We start from the raw sequence: 21042 nt of genomic DNA, 5'->3' as shown, positions 1-21042 counted from the left end.
AGTCACTAACCATACTTTCATTATTTTTTTTTTTTTGAAAAAAATTACTTTTATCAATTTATTAACTATTATTCCACGAAAAACATTAATAGTAAGTAATGTGTAAAAGTATTACAAAGAAAAACCTTTCCCAAGCCTGATTTTTCAAATTCCAAAATTAGTTGATGAACAATCATTTAGATTATCCTAAATGTTAGTTAATGATTTAAGCTGAACGTAAACGTTATATCGACAATCTACAAAAAAACAATGGTATTAGGCATTCGTAAATATGTTCTCTTCCTTTCTCTTTCTCTATTCACAAGAAGTTACTGCGAGAAAACACACATCTGCGAAGTGTGTTTAACATATGCACGTCAAAGGAGGAATAAGGCAAACAGAATCGTAAAGAAAATGTGGCTGACTAAAATCGAGAAGATCGGTTTGTTTTCCACACACAGGTGCGGAGCATTCCTTTCAAGTAGAACGGTTCGTGCCGACAAGATGTTCGTATACAATGCTAAACTAGCACAACCCTAGTCTATCCTTCTTCCCATTTTTAGGAAAAAAAAAAAAGAAACGCTGCCTGAAAAAAACAAAAATTTAAATTTTGTCGTTTTATTTTCTTTTTTTACACGACCCCTTAACAGAGTGTAACTGAACACGACGAAAATCAAAAACCGATGTTTTTTGTCTAGTCGGAAAATTTCTTGACCATTTATACAGCTGTCACTCAGAAAGTAAGATTAGTATCAGCTGCTGCATTCATATTTTTAATGTTATTGTCGAATTTGATGATCCAAGAAAAAAAAAGGAAAAAGAACAATTCTGGCACGTGTTGACCATTCAACGAAAAGCTAAGCCACCTTATAATATTTTTTGAAAGTTATTAAAAAAATAAACAAAACTAAATAAAAATATGAAAATCATGTGACAACAAATTAGCTCAAGAATATCCTGTCGGAAATCAAACAATAGAATTGTCGATGGTTCCAATTTATTGTTTATAAGAAATACCCATCGCAGCATGAGGCACACGTGGCAAACACGAAATCCGCAAAACTTCCCTTTATGAAAAAGAAGGTCTCTCTTCTATTATTTCTTCTCATTTAACGTTTAAAATAAAATATGCAAAAACATATAGTGCAGATAATATATTGTACTTGAACATTCGATCGTTAGTTTTCAATATGGCGGAACGCCAAAGTTTGTCGAGCGTGTCAACGAAAAAACGATTGGACAGAACTAGTATATTGTCTCGCAAATTCTCAGGCGCCTCGATGAACATTTCTAAGATTCCACTTTCGAGGCACACTAGAAAACGATGTACCGTAGAATTAACTAACATAAGAAAAAGAAAGTGAGAGAGAGAAAGAAAGAAAGAAAGGACTCCGCAATTAACGATCTCTTTCCTCGACGTAGTTGGAAGCTAATTTCCGTCGAAGAGCCACGCTCGAGGGTAGTTCCCATGCTCGAGAGAGAACCTCGAGAGAAGACAAGGACGTTCGAGCAAGATGCGCTATAGAAAAGGAACATCTCGCTAAAGTATCGGGGGAGAACCAAAAGAGAGAAAGAAAAAAAAAGAAGAATGAAAGAAAGAGAGCGAGAGAGAGAGAATCTGAAAAGAATTCGGAGGTCGAATCTCCGGGAGATCAGGAGTGGTAAATGGACTCCTTGACCAGCGAGACGCTCTGGTGGTTGTCGGTGAGTCCCATAAAGTCGCAATTCTCCCTATACAGCACGGAAGAGAGAAAGAGAGTAGCATGGAACGCATTAGGACTGGTGGGTGGTTTAAAGATGTATGCGTACACGTGTGATTGTGTGACGTGATATGTATGTACACACGTGTGTACGTATATATGTTCACGGGAGTGAAAGAAAGAGAGAAAGAGAAAAGTGGCGCCGTTCTGTCGGACCCCCTTGCCTCCTGCCTCCAACAATGCGTGCACCTTCCCCTTCCTCTAGAACACGATATTCTCTCTCTCTCTCTCTCTTTTACTCTTAACAAACTCCGATCCTTTCCTGACGTTCTTACCCCTACCACGAGCGTCGATACGGCGCGTCGCGTTTCGTGGAGCCGACACAGTCGACACTCCTCCTCCTGTCCCTCCTCCGACCGGATCCTCTTCATCCTTCTCTTTCTCTTCTACCCTTTCTTCTTCTTCTCCTTTTCTTCTTCTTCTTCTTCTTCTTCTTCTTCTTCTTCTTCTTCTTCTTCTTCTTCTTCTTCACGATCTCGTGTCCAGTCACTGCTGGAAGTGCCGCATCCTTATGTCGCCGATAGACGGTAGTCCAATGATGTAGGATTGTATTGGTAGTGGTAGTAGTGTAGTAGTGTAGTAGTGGTAGAAGCAGTAGTGGTGGTAGTAGTATACTGCGTAGTGGAAGGACCGTACAAGCCAGTCAGAACTCCCTCGCACACGACGAGAACACACGAAGAGCAGTCGGATCGAGTCGAGAACACGAGGCGAGAACACCAGTATGCTGTCGACTACGAACAAGAGTGGACGTTCGTTTATTTCTTCAGTGCTTCGTTCAGTTTGACAGGTTTAAAACTTTGAAAATAAAGTATTAAGAAAAATCACGAAGTTACCACTTACGTGAATTTTATCAAACGTTTTCCCAAAAAGGACATATTTAAATATATAAAAATATATATAAATATATATTTTTTTCTTGGCGTTCGTGTGAATATCTCCACTTGTTGGATTTTTGGATTACATTGAAGGAATTAGACGAGTTTGTTTTCCTGAAAGTTATATTGTTTATTTTTTTTTGTTTTATTTTTTTTTATAATTTTTTTTATCGTTTTGTTTATTATTACCAGTAACACGTGACAGCCACAAGGAACTACCTAAAAGTTATAGTGCCGTGACGCTTCATGTGCGCGAGTGTTTAGAAGAGTTAAAGTTTTCTTCGTTTGAAAAAAAGATTAGTATCTTTTGGTGGGAACGTGTTAATTCATGAGTCGAAAATGAGCGGACACGTGGTGGAAACAACGTCAGAACTCTCCGATTTTATGAAAGGTGATTTATGAATTATATTTTTATTTTAATTAATAACGAACAAGATCGATCGGTTACGAGATTGTTCCAAATTACCTTTCATTCTTTAATATTTGTTTTGACAATTAACTCGGAGAAAACAATCTCTTATTGTTTCTGTGTCAAATCTTTTCATCTTCTTTTAAATTAAAATTTGTCAACTTTTATCTGGTTGGTTTGTAAAAATAATGTTTAAATCGATCTTATTCTACTTTTAAATACACACACATTCAAAATCATTCATATATCCCGAATACAATTCGTAAGCATTATTATTCTTAAGCGATAAAGGAAAATTATTGATAAAGTAATATCGATAAGGATACATCATTAAAAATTCATCCTTCAATGATCCATATTTTGCGTTTGCCTGAAGAAACGCGACAAACACAACAATTTGTTGTTTTTTTTTTCATTTCCTCTTCTATTTACAAATATTAATATAACATAAGTAGCGTACATTCTTCATCCTAAGATAAAGACGTCGTTCATAATTACACACAACATAGAACGATTACAGTGTTTTCGATAGCAATTTAAGAAACTACCACGTACTCGACTCGATAACAAGAACATTATTTTGGTCAAGGATGGAGATATACTATTTGAAATAACCACTCATCTAATAGACATATCGCCATTTTAAAAGATCGATCGATATGATAAATAATTGCACGTTAACTATCTACTTATTTTACGAAGGATAAAGGAAAACGGAAGAACAGAGATCACGTTTTTTCGATAAATAATAAGAAAGACGGAAAAAGAGAGAAAGCGAGAGGGAGAGAGCGAGAGAGAGAAAAATTAATTGTAAAAAATGAAGTAGAAAAGAAAAAAAAACCAAGCGAAAGAACGATCGCAAGCAGTAGTGCGAAACGGCTAAAATAGGAGGTTAAATCTGGCGCCTTGGTCTCTCTCTCTTTTTCTCTCTCCCTCTCCCTCTCTCTCTTTCTATCTATCTATCTCAAAGCGAAGCGATTAGTTAACGGCGGGTAGAAGTTGCGATTGCGTTGAATGTGCCGGCAGGCATTTGGTCGATTGATAGTATCGTTGGTGGGGGTCGCGGAGAATGATAATTATTGTTATGAGCGGCGCCAGCCGGACCGGAGAGTGAGAGATCGAGTGACTCTCTGTGCTGCCGCGAGACACGATGCCGGGGAATCGAGTTCTCTCTCTCTCTCTCTCTCTCTCTCTCTCTCTCTCTCCCTCATCTCTGTCTCTCTTCATCTCTGTCTCGATTCGGTACGTGTGGGTGCGTCAGAGTGAGACACAGATAGGAGAATAATAGTCGTGTTTCGAGAGTTGGATGCTGCGAGTAGTAACTTTGTATGTTGGGTATTTGTGTCCCTTTGTGTATATATATATATATATATATATATATATATATATATATATATATATATATATATATATATATGTATGTATGTGTGTGTTGTGTATGAGAGAGAGAGAGAGAGAGAGAGAGAGAGAGAGAGAGAGAGAGAGAGAGGTGAGAGACAGGGCGCGCCGGCGCCAGCGTGGGTCGCGCCACACACAAGAGAGACAGAAAGATGGACAAAGCGATCTAAGGTGCTCCGACGAACGACCTCTTGACCATGCTAAAAATCCGACTACTTTAATCGTCTTCGTTTATATGTATAGTTAACTGTTCGATAATGTTCTCTCTGATTTTTTTTCCTTCTTTTTTGTTTTTCTCTTTTTTCCTTTTTTTTCGTACACATCTAACAATAAAAGCGAATAATTATTTATATTTCGCAGGATTTCGTGATTTTTATTCTTTAGTTTCGTTAGGTGGAATGATTGATCGTTATAATAATATTTTTATTATAAATTTATCGTTTGAAAAAAATCCCTCTTCTTTACTTTTCCTTTTACGGGCTAATTTATATATTCTTTTTATTCTCTCCAGTGTTATCTCCGTTTGTCTTTTTATCTCTCTCTCTCTCTCTCTTTTTGTATAGGTGCAAGTATGCGGTCACTAATTGAGTGTTAGTTATAATTTACAATGATATTCAGGAAACTTTTTATTTACTCGTATCTTCGATAAAGAAAAAGTTTTATCGTTTTAACTATCTATATATTTTGTAAAGAAAATATAAATACATAAGTATTTCTAAAAGTTCGTACACGAGCAGAAAACTTTGCATGTATATATCGCGACACAACCCACGCTTCCTAATGTATTTAGGTCAGATTTTGTTACACGCGTGGTTCTGTTCGGTCTTTCATTGTTATCGATCCTATCAGAAGGATCTATTTGAGAAGCAGAGATCGTTGAAAATCAATGAGAGGAATAGAGGAATCTGTTGGCAAATTCTAATCGTAATGGATAAAAATAAAACATCTCTTCCGAGGTTGATAACCTTTATAATAAACGAATTTAATCGATCAAACATCAATGATTATTATTTCGTTTTATCTCACGCAAAAATGAAAGTTCTTTTTTTCTACAAAATTCTTCATGATGTAATAGCGAAACGTTTATGGTTTCTGAAGAATATAGGTCGAGAATGGACAATATCTACTCATCCATCGACCTTGAGTTCTACGAAAGGATCCTTTCCTTTTCCGCACGAGCAACCACTCGTGAAATTCGACTTCGTTAAATCCGTTAAGCGAAATTGCTAGGAGAATACAATTTTATCTGACGAAGAGTACCACACGCGGTCCGATGCCCAGTCGAGTGTAATCGATACGCGATTGTACATCCCAGGTAAAAGAGAGATAAAGAAAAAGAAATAGAAGAGAAAAAAAGAGAAGGAAAGAGAAAGGTACACGATCCTCTTCTTTTCGCCCACCTGTGCGTCCAACTCGCACCTGCCGTCTCCTCAACCTTTCTTCCTATATTTACAAGCATATACGAACAAAAAAAAGAACCTTACCTGTTTTCCTAGGTAATTGGATCTTGCCTGAAATACATATGAAGTCCCTTTAGTAGTCTAATATTAATCACATAATCCGATAGTAAATAAATCAGGATAAAAGAAATCAAAAACTTATATAAACAAACAAACAAAAATTTCATTTACAAAAATGTGTAATTAATCTTTCTATAGTATTATTTTTTTTTAACTACCTTCCACCTTTTCATTAGAGAAAAATAAACGGAAAGCAAGAGTGCGTGTTGAGGAGCATACATACCTTCGTGACCTTATTACAAGAAGGGACTCTTTCTATATTCATATCCGGCTCCTGTTATATCTCTTCGACCGGATCTAGATCGATTATTCGAACCTGTACGATAATATCATGCTCGCCAAGTGCGCGTTTTAATACCTTATAAAGCTTGCCTTTTAATGTAAGTATACATATATCTACGTGTGCACATGTGTGAATGTGTATTCGAGTGGAAGAACGAAACAGAGATACCTATATACATATATACATAAATACATACAAACATACATACGTACATACATACATATGTATATACATGTATATATGCATGTATGTATATATGTATCTCTGGATCAACGGATAAACATGGGCGCACCTGTGGCTCTCTTACGGCTGTTACTCCGTGTAAAGCGTTCGTCACGGGACGCGTAACGCCAACTTTATTTGTCGAGAACTCCCCTCTGTATATATGTTTATCAGTATGTGTGTGTGTGTGTATATATATATTTATAAATGTATAAGTTAGTGTTACAGCTGACGCTAGTCGTCACAGTGACAAACAGAAAATCGCATAAGCAAAATTCATTTAATTTACTTAATTCACTTACGAATTCTAATTTTTATATTGTAGATACATAAGTAAGTACTTATATAGGTACCTACTCAATCAAAAGTTTTATTGTTAAGGTAATTGAAATAAGTGTTAAAAAAATTTGTGTAGATTCACGAATGTATAATAAATCTACAAGTGATGGGGTTAGTCGTCTTTAGTGACAAACGGGAAATACTGTCAGCAAAATTCACTTACAAATTATAATCTTTAAATTACCATTAGTACTTATACACGTATTTACTCGATCAAATTTTATTTGCAGAAAAATCTGTACACATCTGTATATGTACATGTATTTACTAATATATAAAAAACAAATCTACGGTTATAACGCTAATGGTCATTAGTGATAAACAGAAAATCATACGAGTAAAAATTTACTACCTAATCTCAAAACTCTAGATACGTATATAATATCTATATAAGTACGTAAATACTTAAATATGATCCAAGCTTTATTATCAAGCGATTGCAATAAGAGATCAGACCATACGCGTGCTCATTTTCGCTTATTGCGTCGTACGCTCGTATATTACGTTATAATCTTTGGGAATGAAAATATTTATGTGAAGTTAGAAATAAGTGTGTGAAAGAAAAAAAAATATTCGATGCGCGTCAGTAGATTGCGAAAACGTTTTTAACAGTGCGTCAGTTTTCTTTGAAATACTTTTCCATTCTTTCTCTTTCTCTCTTTCGATCCTCCCCAACTTTCGTTTTTTTTCATTCAAATCGTACACAAATATGACTAATCAAAGAATAACAAAAAATGATTGAGAAAATAACCAACGTTTTACCGGATGCGCACGAGTTTTGTATTAGAAAGTCAGGAAGTTAGCTAGAGTATTGCTGCCAAAGGTCAAGAGACAAAGTCAATGGAACGGGAATTTGTTCTCTTATCTATTCGTACTCGATTGATATAACCGAGTACGACCAGTCCGAGAGATTGTCGATGAGTACACATGTACTATATTTATTTATACAAGTTGTTCCAAGTGTAGCTTTATCGAGAAGAAAAAGAAACCAAACCTAAAATCAATTTTGATTTATTAATATTTATATACGATATTAAATTTCTCATTTTAATTTTCAACAGTCTGGCCATGTTATAAAAACCAGTTCCTGTAAAGTCACTAAAGTCAAACAACGACGGGCACGTTTAGTACATTAATGAGTGGTAACCTCTTCGAAAAAAAGCATGTACTGTTGATTTCAGAAAGTTTATAAAAGACAAACACCCTTTTTGAAAAGTTGGTTACTTGTGAGAAGATTTCATAGAAAAGTAACTCAAATCCATAGAAGAGGGAGCAATAAAGAAAACATATATTTTACATTTGAAGATTTTACATATCTTCAGTTTCGGTGTTATTAAAAAAATATGGACACTACCCAAAATATCTGTCATAATAAATTTCTCATTTTTCTATAAAGTAAAATGACTTTTAGGACATCCTGTACATAATTAACTCCTTCTCGTTCATATTTCTGTCCTCTCAATAGCCGCATGAACTCGATCGTATCGATCAATCGACAAATATTCTTTTCAAAGATTTAACAAATATGTCGGACAATACATAATACTTATTTTAATCTACATTTTTGCACTTTATCGAATGGTTTAGTGCACTTTATCGCGAGAATGTTAAATATCGAATTGAAATAAAAAGACGAGCAACAACAATAATACAAAAAAATTATACATATACTATACTTCCAAACTGGTAAAACAATAAATTCTGAATATTATTGTAACCTTTTAGACCAGCTAAAGGAAAAAATTCGTGAAAAAAGACCCGGTTTGCAGAAGTAAAAAATCCTTTTTCATCAGGACAATGCACCGTGTCACAAGAGCATTTTGACAATGGCTAATATCCATGAATTAAAGTTCGAATTGTTGGAGCATCCACCGTATTCACCAGATTTGGCCCCTAGCGACTTCCATCTGTTTCCAGACCTAAAAAAAATCATGCGTGGAAAGCGTTTTTCATCAAATGATGAGGTCATAACAGCTGTGGAAGCGTATTTTGCAGCCCTTCCAGATTCTCACTTCAAGGATGGAATTCATAAATTGGAATCTCGTTGGAACAAGTGTATTGATGTTCAGGGGTACAAAGTGTACTGGGCTGTTCAATAAGTTTCGTGGTTCGATAAGAAAAACACAATTTTATGGTTTGAAATACACTTTATTATTTAGTATAGTCTCTCTGAACATCAATACACTTGTTCCAACGAGATTCCAATTTATGAATTCCATCCCTGAAGTAAGAATCTGGAAGGGCTGCAAAATACGCTTCCACAGCTGTTATGACCTCATCATTTGATGAAAAGCGCTTTCCACGCATGATTTTTTTTAGATCTGAAAACAGATGGAAGTCGCTAGGGGCCAAATCTGGTGAATACGGTGGATGCTCCAACAATTCGAACTTTAATTCGTGGATTTTAGCCATTGTCAAAATGCTCTTGTGACACGGTGCTTTGTCCTGATGAAAAAGGATTTTTTACTTCTGCAAACCGGGTCTTTTTTCACAAATTTTTTCCTTTAACTGGTCTAAAAGGTTACAATAATATTCAGAATTTATTGTTTTACCAGTTTGCAAGTAATCCACAAACAAAATTCCTTTCGCATCTCAAGAAACTGATGCAAGTAATCCACAAACAAAATTCCTTTTGCATCCCAAAAAACTGATGCTAACACCTTCGTGGCCGATTTCTGGACACGAACTCGTTTCGGAGCCGAAGAACCAGGTTCACACCACTCTTTAGCCTCTTGTTTTGATTCAGCATCATGGTGATAGACCCAAGTCTCATCCATAGTGATGAATCGACGCACAAAATCCACTTTATCCTTTCGAAAACGCTCTAAATGTTGCTGAGAAAGTCGCATTCGAATGTGTTTTTGTTCCATTGTTAGCGAATGCGGCACCCATTGTGCACACAGCTTTCTGAAACCCAATACTTCAATCAAAATATTTCTTACACTGCCCAATGAGATACCTAGGGCTTCTACTAAATCTCTTTCAGTCACTCGACAATTTTCCAATACGATATCCTGTATTTTTTTTACGATTTCCGGTGTTGTTGCTGTTTTTGGATGTCCTTGACGTGAATCGTCTTCAAGGCTTGTACGACCACGTTTAAATTCAGCAACCCATCTTTCTCCTGTACTAATTGAAGGCGAAGAGTCCTTATACACTTTCAACATTCGTTTATAAATTTCCTTTGCTTTTAAACCTTCCAAAAATAAAAATTCAATCACTGCACGATACTTGATTTTTCCCATTGTAAAAAAATACTGTGACACGTCGATACTAAATGGCTTGTAAACAAAGAATGAATTGACAGATTGAAATGAAACTTCACATACATTCATATGAAAAGTGTACCAACATAACAAAACAAAATTTAGGCTAATAGCAACGCCCTTTCTTATCGAGCCGCAAAACTTATTGAACAGCCTAGTACTGAATAATAAAGTGTATTTCAAACCATAAAATTGTGTTTTTCCCATCGAACCGCAAAACTTATTGAACAGCCCAGTATATATACGTGTACGTACTTATAAATATGTAAGTTAGGATATGAACGTTAACTAGTATCCTTTGGAAGCATCTGGTTAGCGCCAGACTCGAAAGCGTTTTATATGTGCCGCAAGCGTAGAATGAATAAGAAAGAAGTCAAAGTAAAAAAAATAAACAATAAAAAAAAATAATAATAATAAAAAAAGTAAAAGGAATAAGGTCGAGAGAGTCAGAGAAAGATAGAAAAAAAACCGTCATTATACATATTCCGTTCTCGTACAAACTACGAATGACTCTCGCGCGCGTTTCCGCTAGAAGCCTTTCTGCGAAGCGCCTACTCGCGCGAGCCTTCAAAAGTGAAAGATAGGGAGATAGAGAGATAGAGAGAGAGAGAGAGAGAAAGAGAGAAAGGATAAAAGCAAAACTCGTCGATAAATCTCCGTTGGTTCGAGCGTGGACGCGTCGTTTCCTGCCGATTCACGGGACGATTATACCCGTTGACAGCTTCGAACCTTCATATTCCCTCTCTCTTTCTCTTTTTTCCCCTCCACTTTCCTACTTACCCCTTTACCTTCCTTTGACCAACTCTTTCCAACTTGAGTGACAATCATTCAAATTTGATTCGCAAAAACTCGTGATTCAATGTAACATCGTCAAAGTCCAAAGAGAAACTCGTTAACATTCTAATTTTTTCATCGATATCCGTTCAACGATTCGAGACAACGATCGAGATCTATTTAAAAATGTTGAACAATTTATCTTGTCTACTCGAGGTCCACTATTCTCTATAGAGATAAATTAAAATAAAATCGGTCGGGAGATTCGAAATGGATTAAAGCAATCAAGAAAGACAAAGAGAAAGAGAGAGAAAGAGAGATCTTTATAACGTTATCGGCATCTGTCTAATCAAATTTATTGTTTCAATATTGCGTTAAGAAATTTCGATAATTTATAACTAAAGTGTATAAACAATTATTTTGCAATATTCAAAAGATTCTAAAAAAATTACTCTAATGATAATTTCAAGAATAGTTCGGACATATACGTGTGAAAGTTTAAAGTGATTACGTATTTAAAATATTTTACAATAATATTGATATATACTATAATGTAAAACAGAGATATAGATAAGTTTTGTTAATAATAAAAGTTGTATTTAATACTTTCTAATAATTTTTCAATACTCAAAAGCCACAGAAAATGTAATTTGGCGGGCCTACTTTTAAACAGCAGGTTTAATATTTGTTTTATCCGGGATTTGTAATGAATTAAGATGAATGAATGACCGATTAGTTTTTAAAGTATTTTAATATTAGTTGATCTTATAGAACTATAAAATTAATTATAAAATAATATAAAAGTTTAGAAAATGTTACAATAAAATATAATATTATCTCGAACGTTATTGAGAGTAACTTTCGTAGCCACAATTTACTGTTGTTCGTCGTTGCTAAAAAGAAAGATTCGAAAGAATGAGAGAATGAGAAAGAGAAAGAAAGAAAGAGAGAGAGATATAGAGATAGAAAATATCTCGGCGCCAAAATCGAGAAACAATCGTGGTATTCGTGGTACGCGCGTTCCGTCACCATGACCGCTCGATCATTCTCTTCACCCGAACACGACATTTATTTATAATTCAAGAAGAAACTATTTGGCCTGGGCTCTTTCTATCTCTCTCTTCTCTTCCTTCGCGGTAGTCGCATTTACGAACGAACGTTTATTTTCAGCTCGTCGAAGACTAAAGAGGCAGGCACGCTGTAGGCGGCCAAAGCACTCTTTCGAAACGTCTAATCATTTGAACGAAAGAAAAAGAGAGAATGAGAGAGAGAACAAAACGTATAAAACACACACGGAAGGAAGTTATCTTTGAATTTAAACTTCAATTCTTTTCATTTGTAATATCAAACCCATTAGAATATAATAATCACTATTAAAATTAATTAAAACAAAAATTTGCAAATAACAAATAACGAAAAATTGTTGTCATTTGTAATATCAAACTCATTATAATATAAAAATTAACGATTAAAATTTACAAGTCATAAACAAACAAAAATAGAAATATTTCTTTCGAATGATTTTTAATGAATGATATAATTAAAAAGGTCTTTTTTATTGTATTTTGTATCGATTATTAATTATTTCATGCTTCAGATCGCATTTTAAAATTTTGCATACCTAGTCTTATTTTTAGAGTCTTACGAAGCACGTGTTCGATATCTTTGCTCTCTCTCATAAATATTTGTATTTTTAATAAGAGTATCTATGTATGAAAAGATCGGTAGAAAAAAATGTCGAAAAGGGATGGCTAGTGGTCGCGTGAAACGGCAGAAAATTGGCTGATCGTTAAACGCAATCTTTGAACGCATCTTCTCTTCTACGGGAAGCGGGAATGTTACGCGAAGCAAAAGGCGTGACTGCACGCCAAGCAAGGTCGTCGAGGCGTACTTGGAAGGAACGAGGTCGCTGACACCCTTCTTCCGTCTTTTAGCGAAACGGGATTGTTTCGAGGAAGTGTTGAATAGATTTGTAAAGAAAAATACTTGTAGGAAATTAAATAGCTCTTTATCATCTCGTTTCGTCTCATTCAATTTCCAAGGATTACTTACTTCTTCCTATGATACATCAACGAGCAATAAGTATCAATACGTAATAAATTAGCTTTTAACATATTTCATGGAAATTGATAAAAATTAAGATTCTCTACATAATTTCTTATTTAAATATACAAAAGAAATAATGAAAAATGCATATTAAGCCTATTTACAGATAAAGATTGTCTTCAACTACTAAAAGCTATTTCTTATTATCGTACATTTATACTTGAAAAAGTGTAAATAAAAAATCGTATATTTTTGCATATTAACAGGTAGGATGTTAAACAAATTTATCCGTGTTAATACTTTTGTTTAGCAATAAGTAACAATGTTCGGAACGATTTTTCAATAGAATTCTATGAAATTTGTCTTCTTCGTTTGCTATTTAAAAATACGAAGTAATTCATTTTCATGAAATTGAAGAAGCGTGAAAAAGAACACGCGTCTCCGAGTAAAAAAGTTGCGAACATATGTATATATGCATCTATATACATACTTCAAGTTTATATACACATTTATGTATATATATATATATATATATACTAACATATGTATATATCAGTCACCTCTCTACGATTCGTTACAATTCGTATACGTAAGAGTTTGCACAGATGTCCTCGAACTATTTCGGTCTCTGTTTGAACAATTGCCGAACGAGAAGAAGAGGAAAGATGGCCGCGTATTAAAGCGGGAATGCGTGCGCCACACATGTGGACATCTTCGATCGGCCGCTGCTCTCCTGCAATCTTGTATGTGTATATGTATATATATATGGGTGTATGCGTGTGTGCAATCGTTTATAATAGATATACCTTAGCGAGTTTGCATTTGATCATCAAAATGACATTCGTAACGCACAAGCTTGCCGCGTGCGTAATTACTCACGAGAAAAAGAGAGAGAGAAAAAGAAAGAGAGAAACTGTCCCTCTCGAAAGGAAGCAGTATTACGAACAGCTGATCATTCAGCTGATATCATTCTTTAAAAATAGATTCAGGCAGCATCTTCTAACAGACACTTGCGACACACGCATTCTACGTAATATTTTGCAAACAAATCATTTCCGTCTGATATCTTAATCAGGTCATAAACGTTTCACGATGATTTTTTGTCATTTTTTATTACTCTCGTTTATAATTTTCTAAGAAAGAAAAAACCAACATAAAGATTCTATATAAAAAACATTACAAACATTTATGTACTATACATGTGCTTATTTCATTGATTGATACGTATACACATACATACTAGAATTATTAATATTTAGATCCTCGGAAAGATCATTTCGAAAATTTATTCTCTAGTGAGAAATAGACTTTAATAATACTAAAGACATCGACCAACTAACGTTCTTATTAAAAATATACAAATGGTTCGGAGTTTTTAAAAAAAAATGTACTCATTGTCGATAATTCATAAAAATGACCTATGAAAGGAAACCGAAAATTTACGAAACGACTAATCGTTAATAACGTTCTAGCGATAATCAAGAAAAACAATAGTCGCGATTCTTCGGCAATTAGGGAGACAATTTTACGCACTTTTCATTTTCATACTTTTCATCTTATAAAAATAAATACACAGTTAAAATATGTAATTCCTCCTTTTTACGTACTTTAACAGATCAATATAATTATTTAATTATTTAACTCAGTGGTTCCCAAACATTTTTATCCTAAAAAAGGTCCAACGCACACTTAAAATTCCAGTTTTTACCTGTGATGATCTTGTCATCGCCCCCCTGGACCGCTTCATCGCCCACTAGAGGGCGATATCGCCCACTTTGGGAACCACTGATTTAACTGATAATTACATGAATTAATAAATTTTACGATTTAATAGTAACATATATATTTCTATAAATATATTTTTACTCACCAAAAAAATTGTTAGTTCTTATCAATGCTGTTTATCAATTCTGCCTTTATTCATACTTAAACAAATTAGTATAATTATTTCATCGCTTAACTGATAATTTCATGAATTACCAAATTCATTTATTAATAATAAAATAATATATATATACGTATTTACTCGGAAAAATTATTAGTTCTTATCAATGATCCACGAGAGCTTAGACCAGCAAATCATGAAATGGAATTTGATATCATTCGATATCGGAACCGCGAGTCGCGAAACATTTCTCTCCCTTCTCCCCCTATCTTTCTGTTTCTTTCAGCGCGATCAAGCATGCTATCTCGTTTCTCCGTCGATGTGTTTATAAAAGTACGAAACAGGGAGAAAGAAAGAGAGAGAATTAAAGAGAGATCGATCGTGTGTGCGCGCTTCACTGGCGCCTGTCGCCGACCTCGAAGACCTCTCTCGACTTCGTCGACTCCTACGTCCTCCTATCGTCGTCAAGAGCTCCCGTTTATCTTTTCTCTTCTTTCTTTCTTCCCTTTCTCGTTGTCGCATCAAAAAGAAAGGATAGAAAGAGCAAGAGAAAGTATGAAAGTAAGAAAGAAAGAGAGTACAAACGAAGGGTTCACGATAATCTCGCCAATCAGTTATGAGAATATGCGATTTCGCTGAGAAGTCTAGATGACGACGATACTAAGCGATTTAGTAGAAGCAGATGGCTGATAGGCGAGAATCCAGGTTGGTTATCTGGTGCGATAAAAACTTCGTAACACGCGACCTAACTTCTGTCTATCTCTTTCTCTCTCACTCTCTCTTCCTCTTCCTCTCCCTCTCTCTCCCTCTCTCTTTCTCTCTGTCGTTTCCTCTTTACACCAGCTGGTCGAAGTATTATATCTCTTTAGCAGAGAATCCTCTTCTTAGATTGATATCATGTGTTCGATCGTATGCAGGTGTTACACGTTGTACGTATAGAAATAAGTATGTGATTTCATGAAGCATTTTAACTTCTTCTTCTTCTTGTTCATCCTCTTACTGTTAACGCTGGAATTTGTACAATTCGAATATATTAGTTAGTGTTAATATAGATCGTAGACGAATAATAAGAACTTTCGCAACAATCGTATCTTTTTTGATCCAAAAAAGTTATTTGGTCCTTGCCAACAGGTGATATTTCGAGATTAAGTCGACCCCAAATACGTGTGTTTCTCTAGTTCTCATGTTCTAGTAAATATTTATATCTCGATTTTGAACATTTTTGTATATTACATGTTATGAGTTAAAGAGAAAGAAAAAAATATGAATAGAAGAATCGTAAGGAAATAGAAGTAATACATTTAGATTTTGAAAAACAATTTGAATAAAGGAATGATAAACAGGCAGGCAAGCAGTCAGACAATCTTTCGATAGGTCGATACACAGTAGCGGTAGATGGTATATAGCAAGAAGGAGCTCTCCGAGGTCAGTGCGGTCGCAAACGAGAAAGACGATCCCGTCGTTCGGCGAGTGTGCAAGCGCGTTGCCTCCCGGAAAGGCAATAAAAGGAAAGCGACGTAGACGAGGTTGGCGCCAGAGCCATGTGGCTGCCGCCACTGTCCTCGGTTCCAAACGAGCGAGTAGCTTCCTTCTTATGAAAGAAAGAAAAAGATAGAACTCGGGCAAAAAAGGGTGCATCCAACGGTAGAGAAAGAGAAAGACACAAACGTGATCTAATCTGTAATCGAGAAACTCGAACGACGTGTCATACAGGTTCGTTGTCACGTTTGATCAGAAACAAATGTAAAAGAAAGAGAAAAGGAAAGAGGGAACGAAAAGAAGAGAAAGAAAACAAGAAAAAAGATAAGAAAGCTTTATTTCCATGGTCTAAGAACGAATGATGATCGTGAAACATGAATACAATCCTTGTTCTAACAGATATATTATGAAGATCGTAACAATAAATAAAAAGAAAATGGATAGAATGATAAGGGGAAGGGAAGGGAAGGAAAGGGAAGAGGGGCAGGAAGAGAACTCGATAAATTATCGTCAGGACGATCGATCGGCCTGACCGGCTCTTCTCCGTTGTCGTTGTAACGTTTAACGACAGGCGTCATTCGTCTAGCTTACCGGTTGGTTGTTCAGTCTTATGCTAGAAATGAACGCAGACAATCGACTTCGTTTAACCTGCCGCACGACGACAACGTGCCGAGAGTAAAAGAGGAGACACATAAAGAAAGAGAGAGCGTCAAAAATAGTAGAAGATGGAAGACGAAGTCTCGCGCGTCTGTTGTGTCGGAGCGCGACTTGTATAATAATAAGAATCGTTGGGGTCGAGTAAACACTGTATTCCTATATCGAAAAAACATTTAAAAGCTGCTTTGAAAACGATTACTTTGAAGATGTCATTGGTATCGTTAGTTTCAAGAGCGAAAAAATCAGAGAAAAATAAATAAATAAACGAAGAGAGGGAGAATATAAATATTGTTTTCAGTATAATAAGAAATGTTAGCTATTAACTAGACCGAGTAGTGCCGACACGTGCCACTTGCCTCCGGTGGGGCTGACGTATTTTTAACGAACCAAAGGATTCCTGGCTATGGGGTCGACGATGGCCGAGAATAGCAGATTTCGTTTCTGCTTATGTAGCCGCTCAAGAGAAACGAGAATGGAGTGAAAAAACGAAAGTGTGATAGAAAGAGAGAGAAAGAGAGTGGGAGAGGCGCGTATTATAATCGGCCGAGCCCTGTACGCCAGATGGTACCAGCTGGATGACGCACCGAAGTTGAAAACATCCCGTCTCCGGCGCGATTCCGCCCACGGAATCACTCGCGAAGGAAACGATCGCGTAAGCTTCGTCGTCCTCTTCTTTGCAATCACGTGTCTTCTAGCCAACTGCGTTTAACGGATGTAAATATCTATCTATCTATTTATGCATGTATATACATTAAAACGTTTTCATCTCTTAAGCGTTTCGATATTTAGCAAAGATTAGTCAATGTGATATTTACGTGAAATTCGATTTGCAAAATGAAAGGTATACTATTGTTTTGAGGAATGAAATTGACGTTTAACAACAAGTAGTTTTTGTTTGTATGTAAGACTTGTAAAAGCCCGTGTGTCGTTAAATACGAGTCTTACGAGCAATTAGCTCTAGAACATGTTACATAAGGGATGGCCAGCATGAAATGTCAGACTTTCTGCCATATATTTCGCCATGTATGGCTCGGTAGAAGATCTAGGCATGGAAGAAATCGAAGAAGCGTCGGTGTGTTGTTGTCAACGTCGCCGTCGTCGTTGTCGACGACATTCGTGGAAAACGTCGAGAGGATGGTTGGTGTTGTTGCTGTGGTGTGACGGTGACGGCGGTAACAGTGACGGTGGCGAAGGCGGCGCGTATCGAGACGTCTGAGCAAGCGCCTACGAGATCCTCGTGACTCGCTTTGCGCTTAATTTACAACCTACCGGGAACGCTTCGAGTGCGATTTATCGTTCGTTTCTTGGACGACCTTAACGTTCGCCAAGTTTCAACCCAACTTTTTCTCACAATCTTTCTTACTTATATTCCATTATGGTAATTCGATAACATTGTAACGTTTCTAACTCATTTGCAGCAACATCCTGCAAAGTTCAAACTGACAATTCGAAAATCGTTCTATCTTTTAAGATTCCACTCTCGGCACGTTGCTCTTTCAATTTTTCATTATCCTTAGGTGAGCTCCGCGTACAGTATAATAATACTCGATCATCCATCTATTTCTGCCTATCCCTCTTTTCATTTCTCTCATTCTCTCCACGGTTTATTACCTATTAAACGTGTAATTACTGACTCGATGACTAACGATCAACTTATTTTTTCGGTTATAGCTGGTGTAATGGCGGAATCGGAGAGAGACGGATCCTGCAGCTGTGGGGACGAGGACGACATGTCTGGTCTACACTCGTTAAGTGCATCCGAAGACAGTGTGGAGGTACAAGTGATACCAATTTCTTTGAGAAACAAGAGGAAACTCGCCGAGCCGAGAAAGATTCAGGAACCGAGTACGGCACCGTTAAAGAAGCGAAGGTTCGAACAGATCGAGGAGACGATTGTTGCGGACGAGGAATCAAGACCTGCTAGATCACCGAGCCCTTTCAGGCCCTGGAGTAGCTCAACTAGCAAAAGCAATGACACAAAGAAAGCAACATCTCCAAGTACTAGTACTTTGAACAGCAATACTCTTCCTACGATTTTATCTTCCACGTCGACGAGTATTAGTACTCAAGATATAGAAAGGGAGCTGGAGGAAGATACCAAAAGAAGAAAAGAAATTACAAGAATCGAAGAAGAAGAGTTGCTTAGGAGATTACGAGATGTGTCTAACCGCAGCCCGAATTCTACGATTCAGATATGCGGTAACTTGGTTTCGAGAAGAGAAACGCGTCAGAGGTTCGAACAATCGACACCTAGGAGTTCTTCTCCAATTCCTCCCACATCTGGAATCGTTATTCCTCCTCATCTGAAACTCCAGGAGGAACCACTAGCGCTCGTCTTAAGAGGAGAAATTCCAAGAGTGCCATCGCATCCAGCTGTCAGCGGAACTTACGAAAGAGCACCATCTTCTTATCCGTTAGATCATCAAGAGTCGCATCATTCTCATCATCATCGTCATCATCATCATCACCATCACCATCCTCATCAGAATCATCCTATTCCTCCGCATCGGCAACAAAGTCATCAAGCATCGACTACGCAACTGACCAATCACTCAAGGCATCTCCAAGGTACCGCCTCTGGAGGAGGAACTGGTCAACAACGAAATTACAAAAATATGACACGTGAAAGAAGAATCGAAGCCAATGCCAGAGAAAGAACGCGAGTTCATACGATAAGCGCTGCTTTCGAAACCCTAAGACGAACCATACCCGCTTACTCGCATAATCAAAAACTGTCTAAGCTCTCTGTCCTTAGGATTGCATGCAGTTATATTGCGACTTTAACTAAAATCATGAATATTCCTGATGGTCAACCGATAATCGGTCAATCTTTAGGTGAATGCGTTAATCACGTCTCTGAGACGATTCAAACCGAAGGAAAATTAAGAAAAAGAAAAGGAGATTAAGCGATGAAATTTTTCTGAAAATAACAGATTTGAAACAAGTTTTTAATTAAGCTTAATATTGAAAGATCTGTGACGAACGATCGAATAATTTGAAGACGATATACACTTCCTTAAAATACGCAACGAGACAATACAAAACAAAAATACCAATTGTTAGAGCTCAATATTTAAACACTTGAACTTCTCTTGGCTTTCCTTTTAAAAAATCTCGCAATTTTGAAAAACTTCATTCGTACTTAGCTTCTTATTCAACGAGCTTGGAATAAATACTACCGTATAACTAAAAAAAAACGAATATGTTACATGTGTAATGATGAAGATTAAAATCTGATTCAAAATATAGATGTACAATGTTAAGATTTGTAAATAAAATAACTGATCGAAGAGTTTTTTGTATGTACAATTAATCTCGCACCTAAGATGTAAAAAATGATGATGATAATAATAATGATGATAACGATGATGATAATGATAATGATAAATAATATCGAACACATAAATTTAAACACACATACATCGATGCGAGCTTTAATTAAAATTAAGTTAATCGCTAAAACGCGTTAATGTAAATATATTACTCCAAGTTGCCATAAATAGGCTCCGTCGTACACATTAAGCTACAAATAACAATATTATTGACGATATAGAATTATTATTAAAAAAAATATGATGAAACTTGTGAGCACGTGTTTCCGTGACGTGCAACAGCGTTTCGCGCTGAATGTCCTGTATGTACCTTTTTACGTTATAAGACAACCTCGCGTTTGAAAACAAAGTTCAAATAAATTACAATTGTGAAGAAAGAAAAAAAATGAAAGAAATTAATGAATATACGAGTTTCGTTGTTCGATTGAACCTTTCCTTTAAATTATGTCCATTAATTATAAGGTAATATTTTCTAGAAAACTTCAAGATATTCAGGTAGTATAGTTACTGTTGGTATAATAATAACAATAACAATAAGAAGAAGAAGAATAATAGTAATAATAATAATAATAATAATAATAATAATAATAATAATAATAATAATTAACCAAGTCGATACTACCTGATTCCTAAAACGAGTATCGTAAATGAAAGAAGAATATCATTAAATGTCTTTATATATATAGTATATGTATATTAGGGTGGGTCAAAAAAATCAATTATTTTTTTTTTACAAGTGCCACAGAAAAATGGGTTGCTAGATACCTTTAAAAAATTCTCACCAAATGTGAGCTCTTAATTTTAATAGGAAAATCCTC

General features: G+C 35.9%; 1 protein-coding gene across 1 annotated transcript; it reads left to right on the top strand.

The window, feature by feature from the left end:
- The first annotated feature begins 2052 nt into the window (after positions 1–2052).
- On the top strand, positions 2053–20646 carry net (atonal bHLH transcription factor 8-like protein net). Its single transcript, XM_015322192.2, has 2 exons — positions 2053–3005; positions 18564–20646. The coding sequence occupies exons 1-2, from the start codon at positions 2954–2956 to the stop codon at positions 19796–19798; spliced, it is 1287 nt and encodes a 428-aa protein (XP_015177678.1). The 5' UTR covers positions 2053–2953; the 3' UTR covers positions 19799–20646.
- The last annotated feature ends 396 nt before the right edge of the window (positions 20647–21042 follow it).

This window comes from Polistes dominula, unplaced genomic scaffold, assembly GCF_049000335.1.
Source record: "Polistes dominula isolate Pdom_NZ unplaced genomic scaffold, Pdom_raw_medaka contig_37, whole genome shotgun sequence".
NCBI lineage: Eukaryota > Metazoa > Arthropoda > Insecta > Hymenoptera > Vespidae > Polistes > Polistes dominula.
This window is presented reverse-complemented; position numbering and strand designations above follow the sequence as displayed.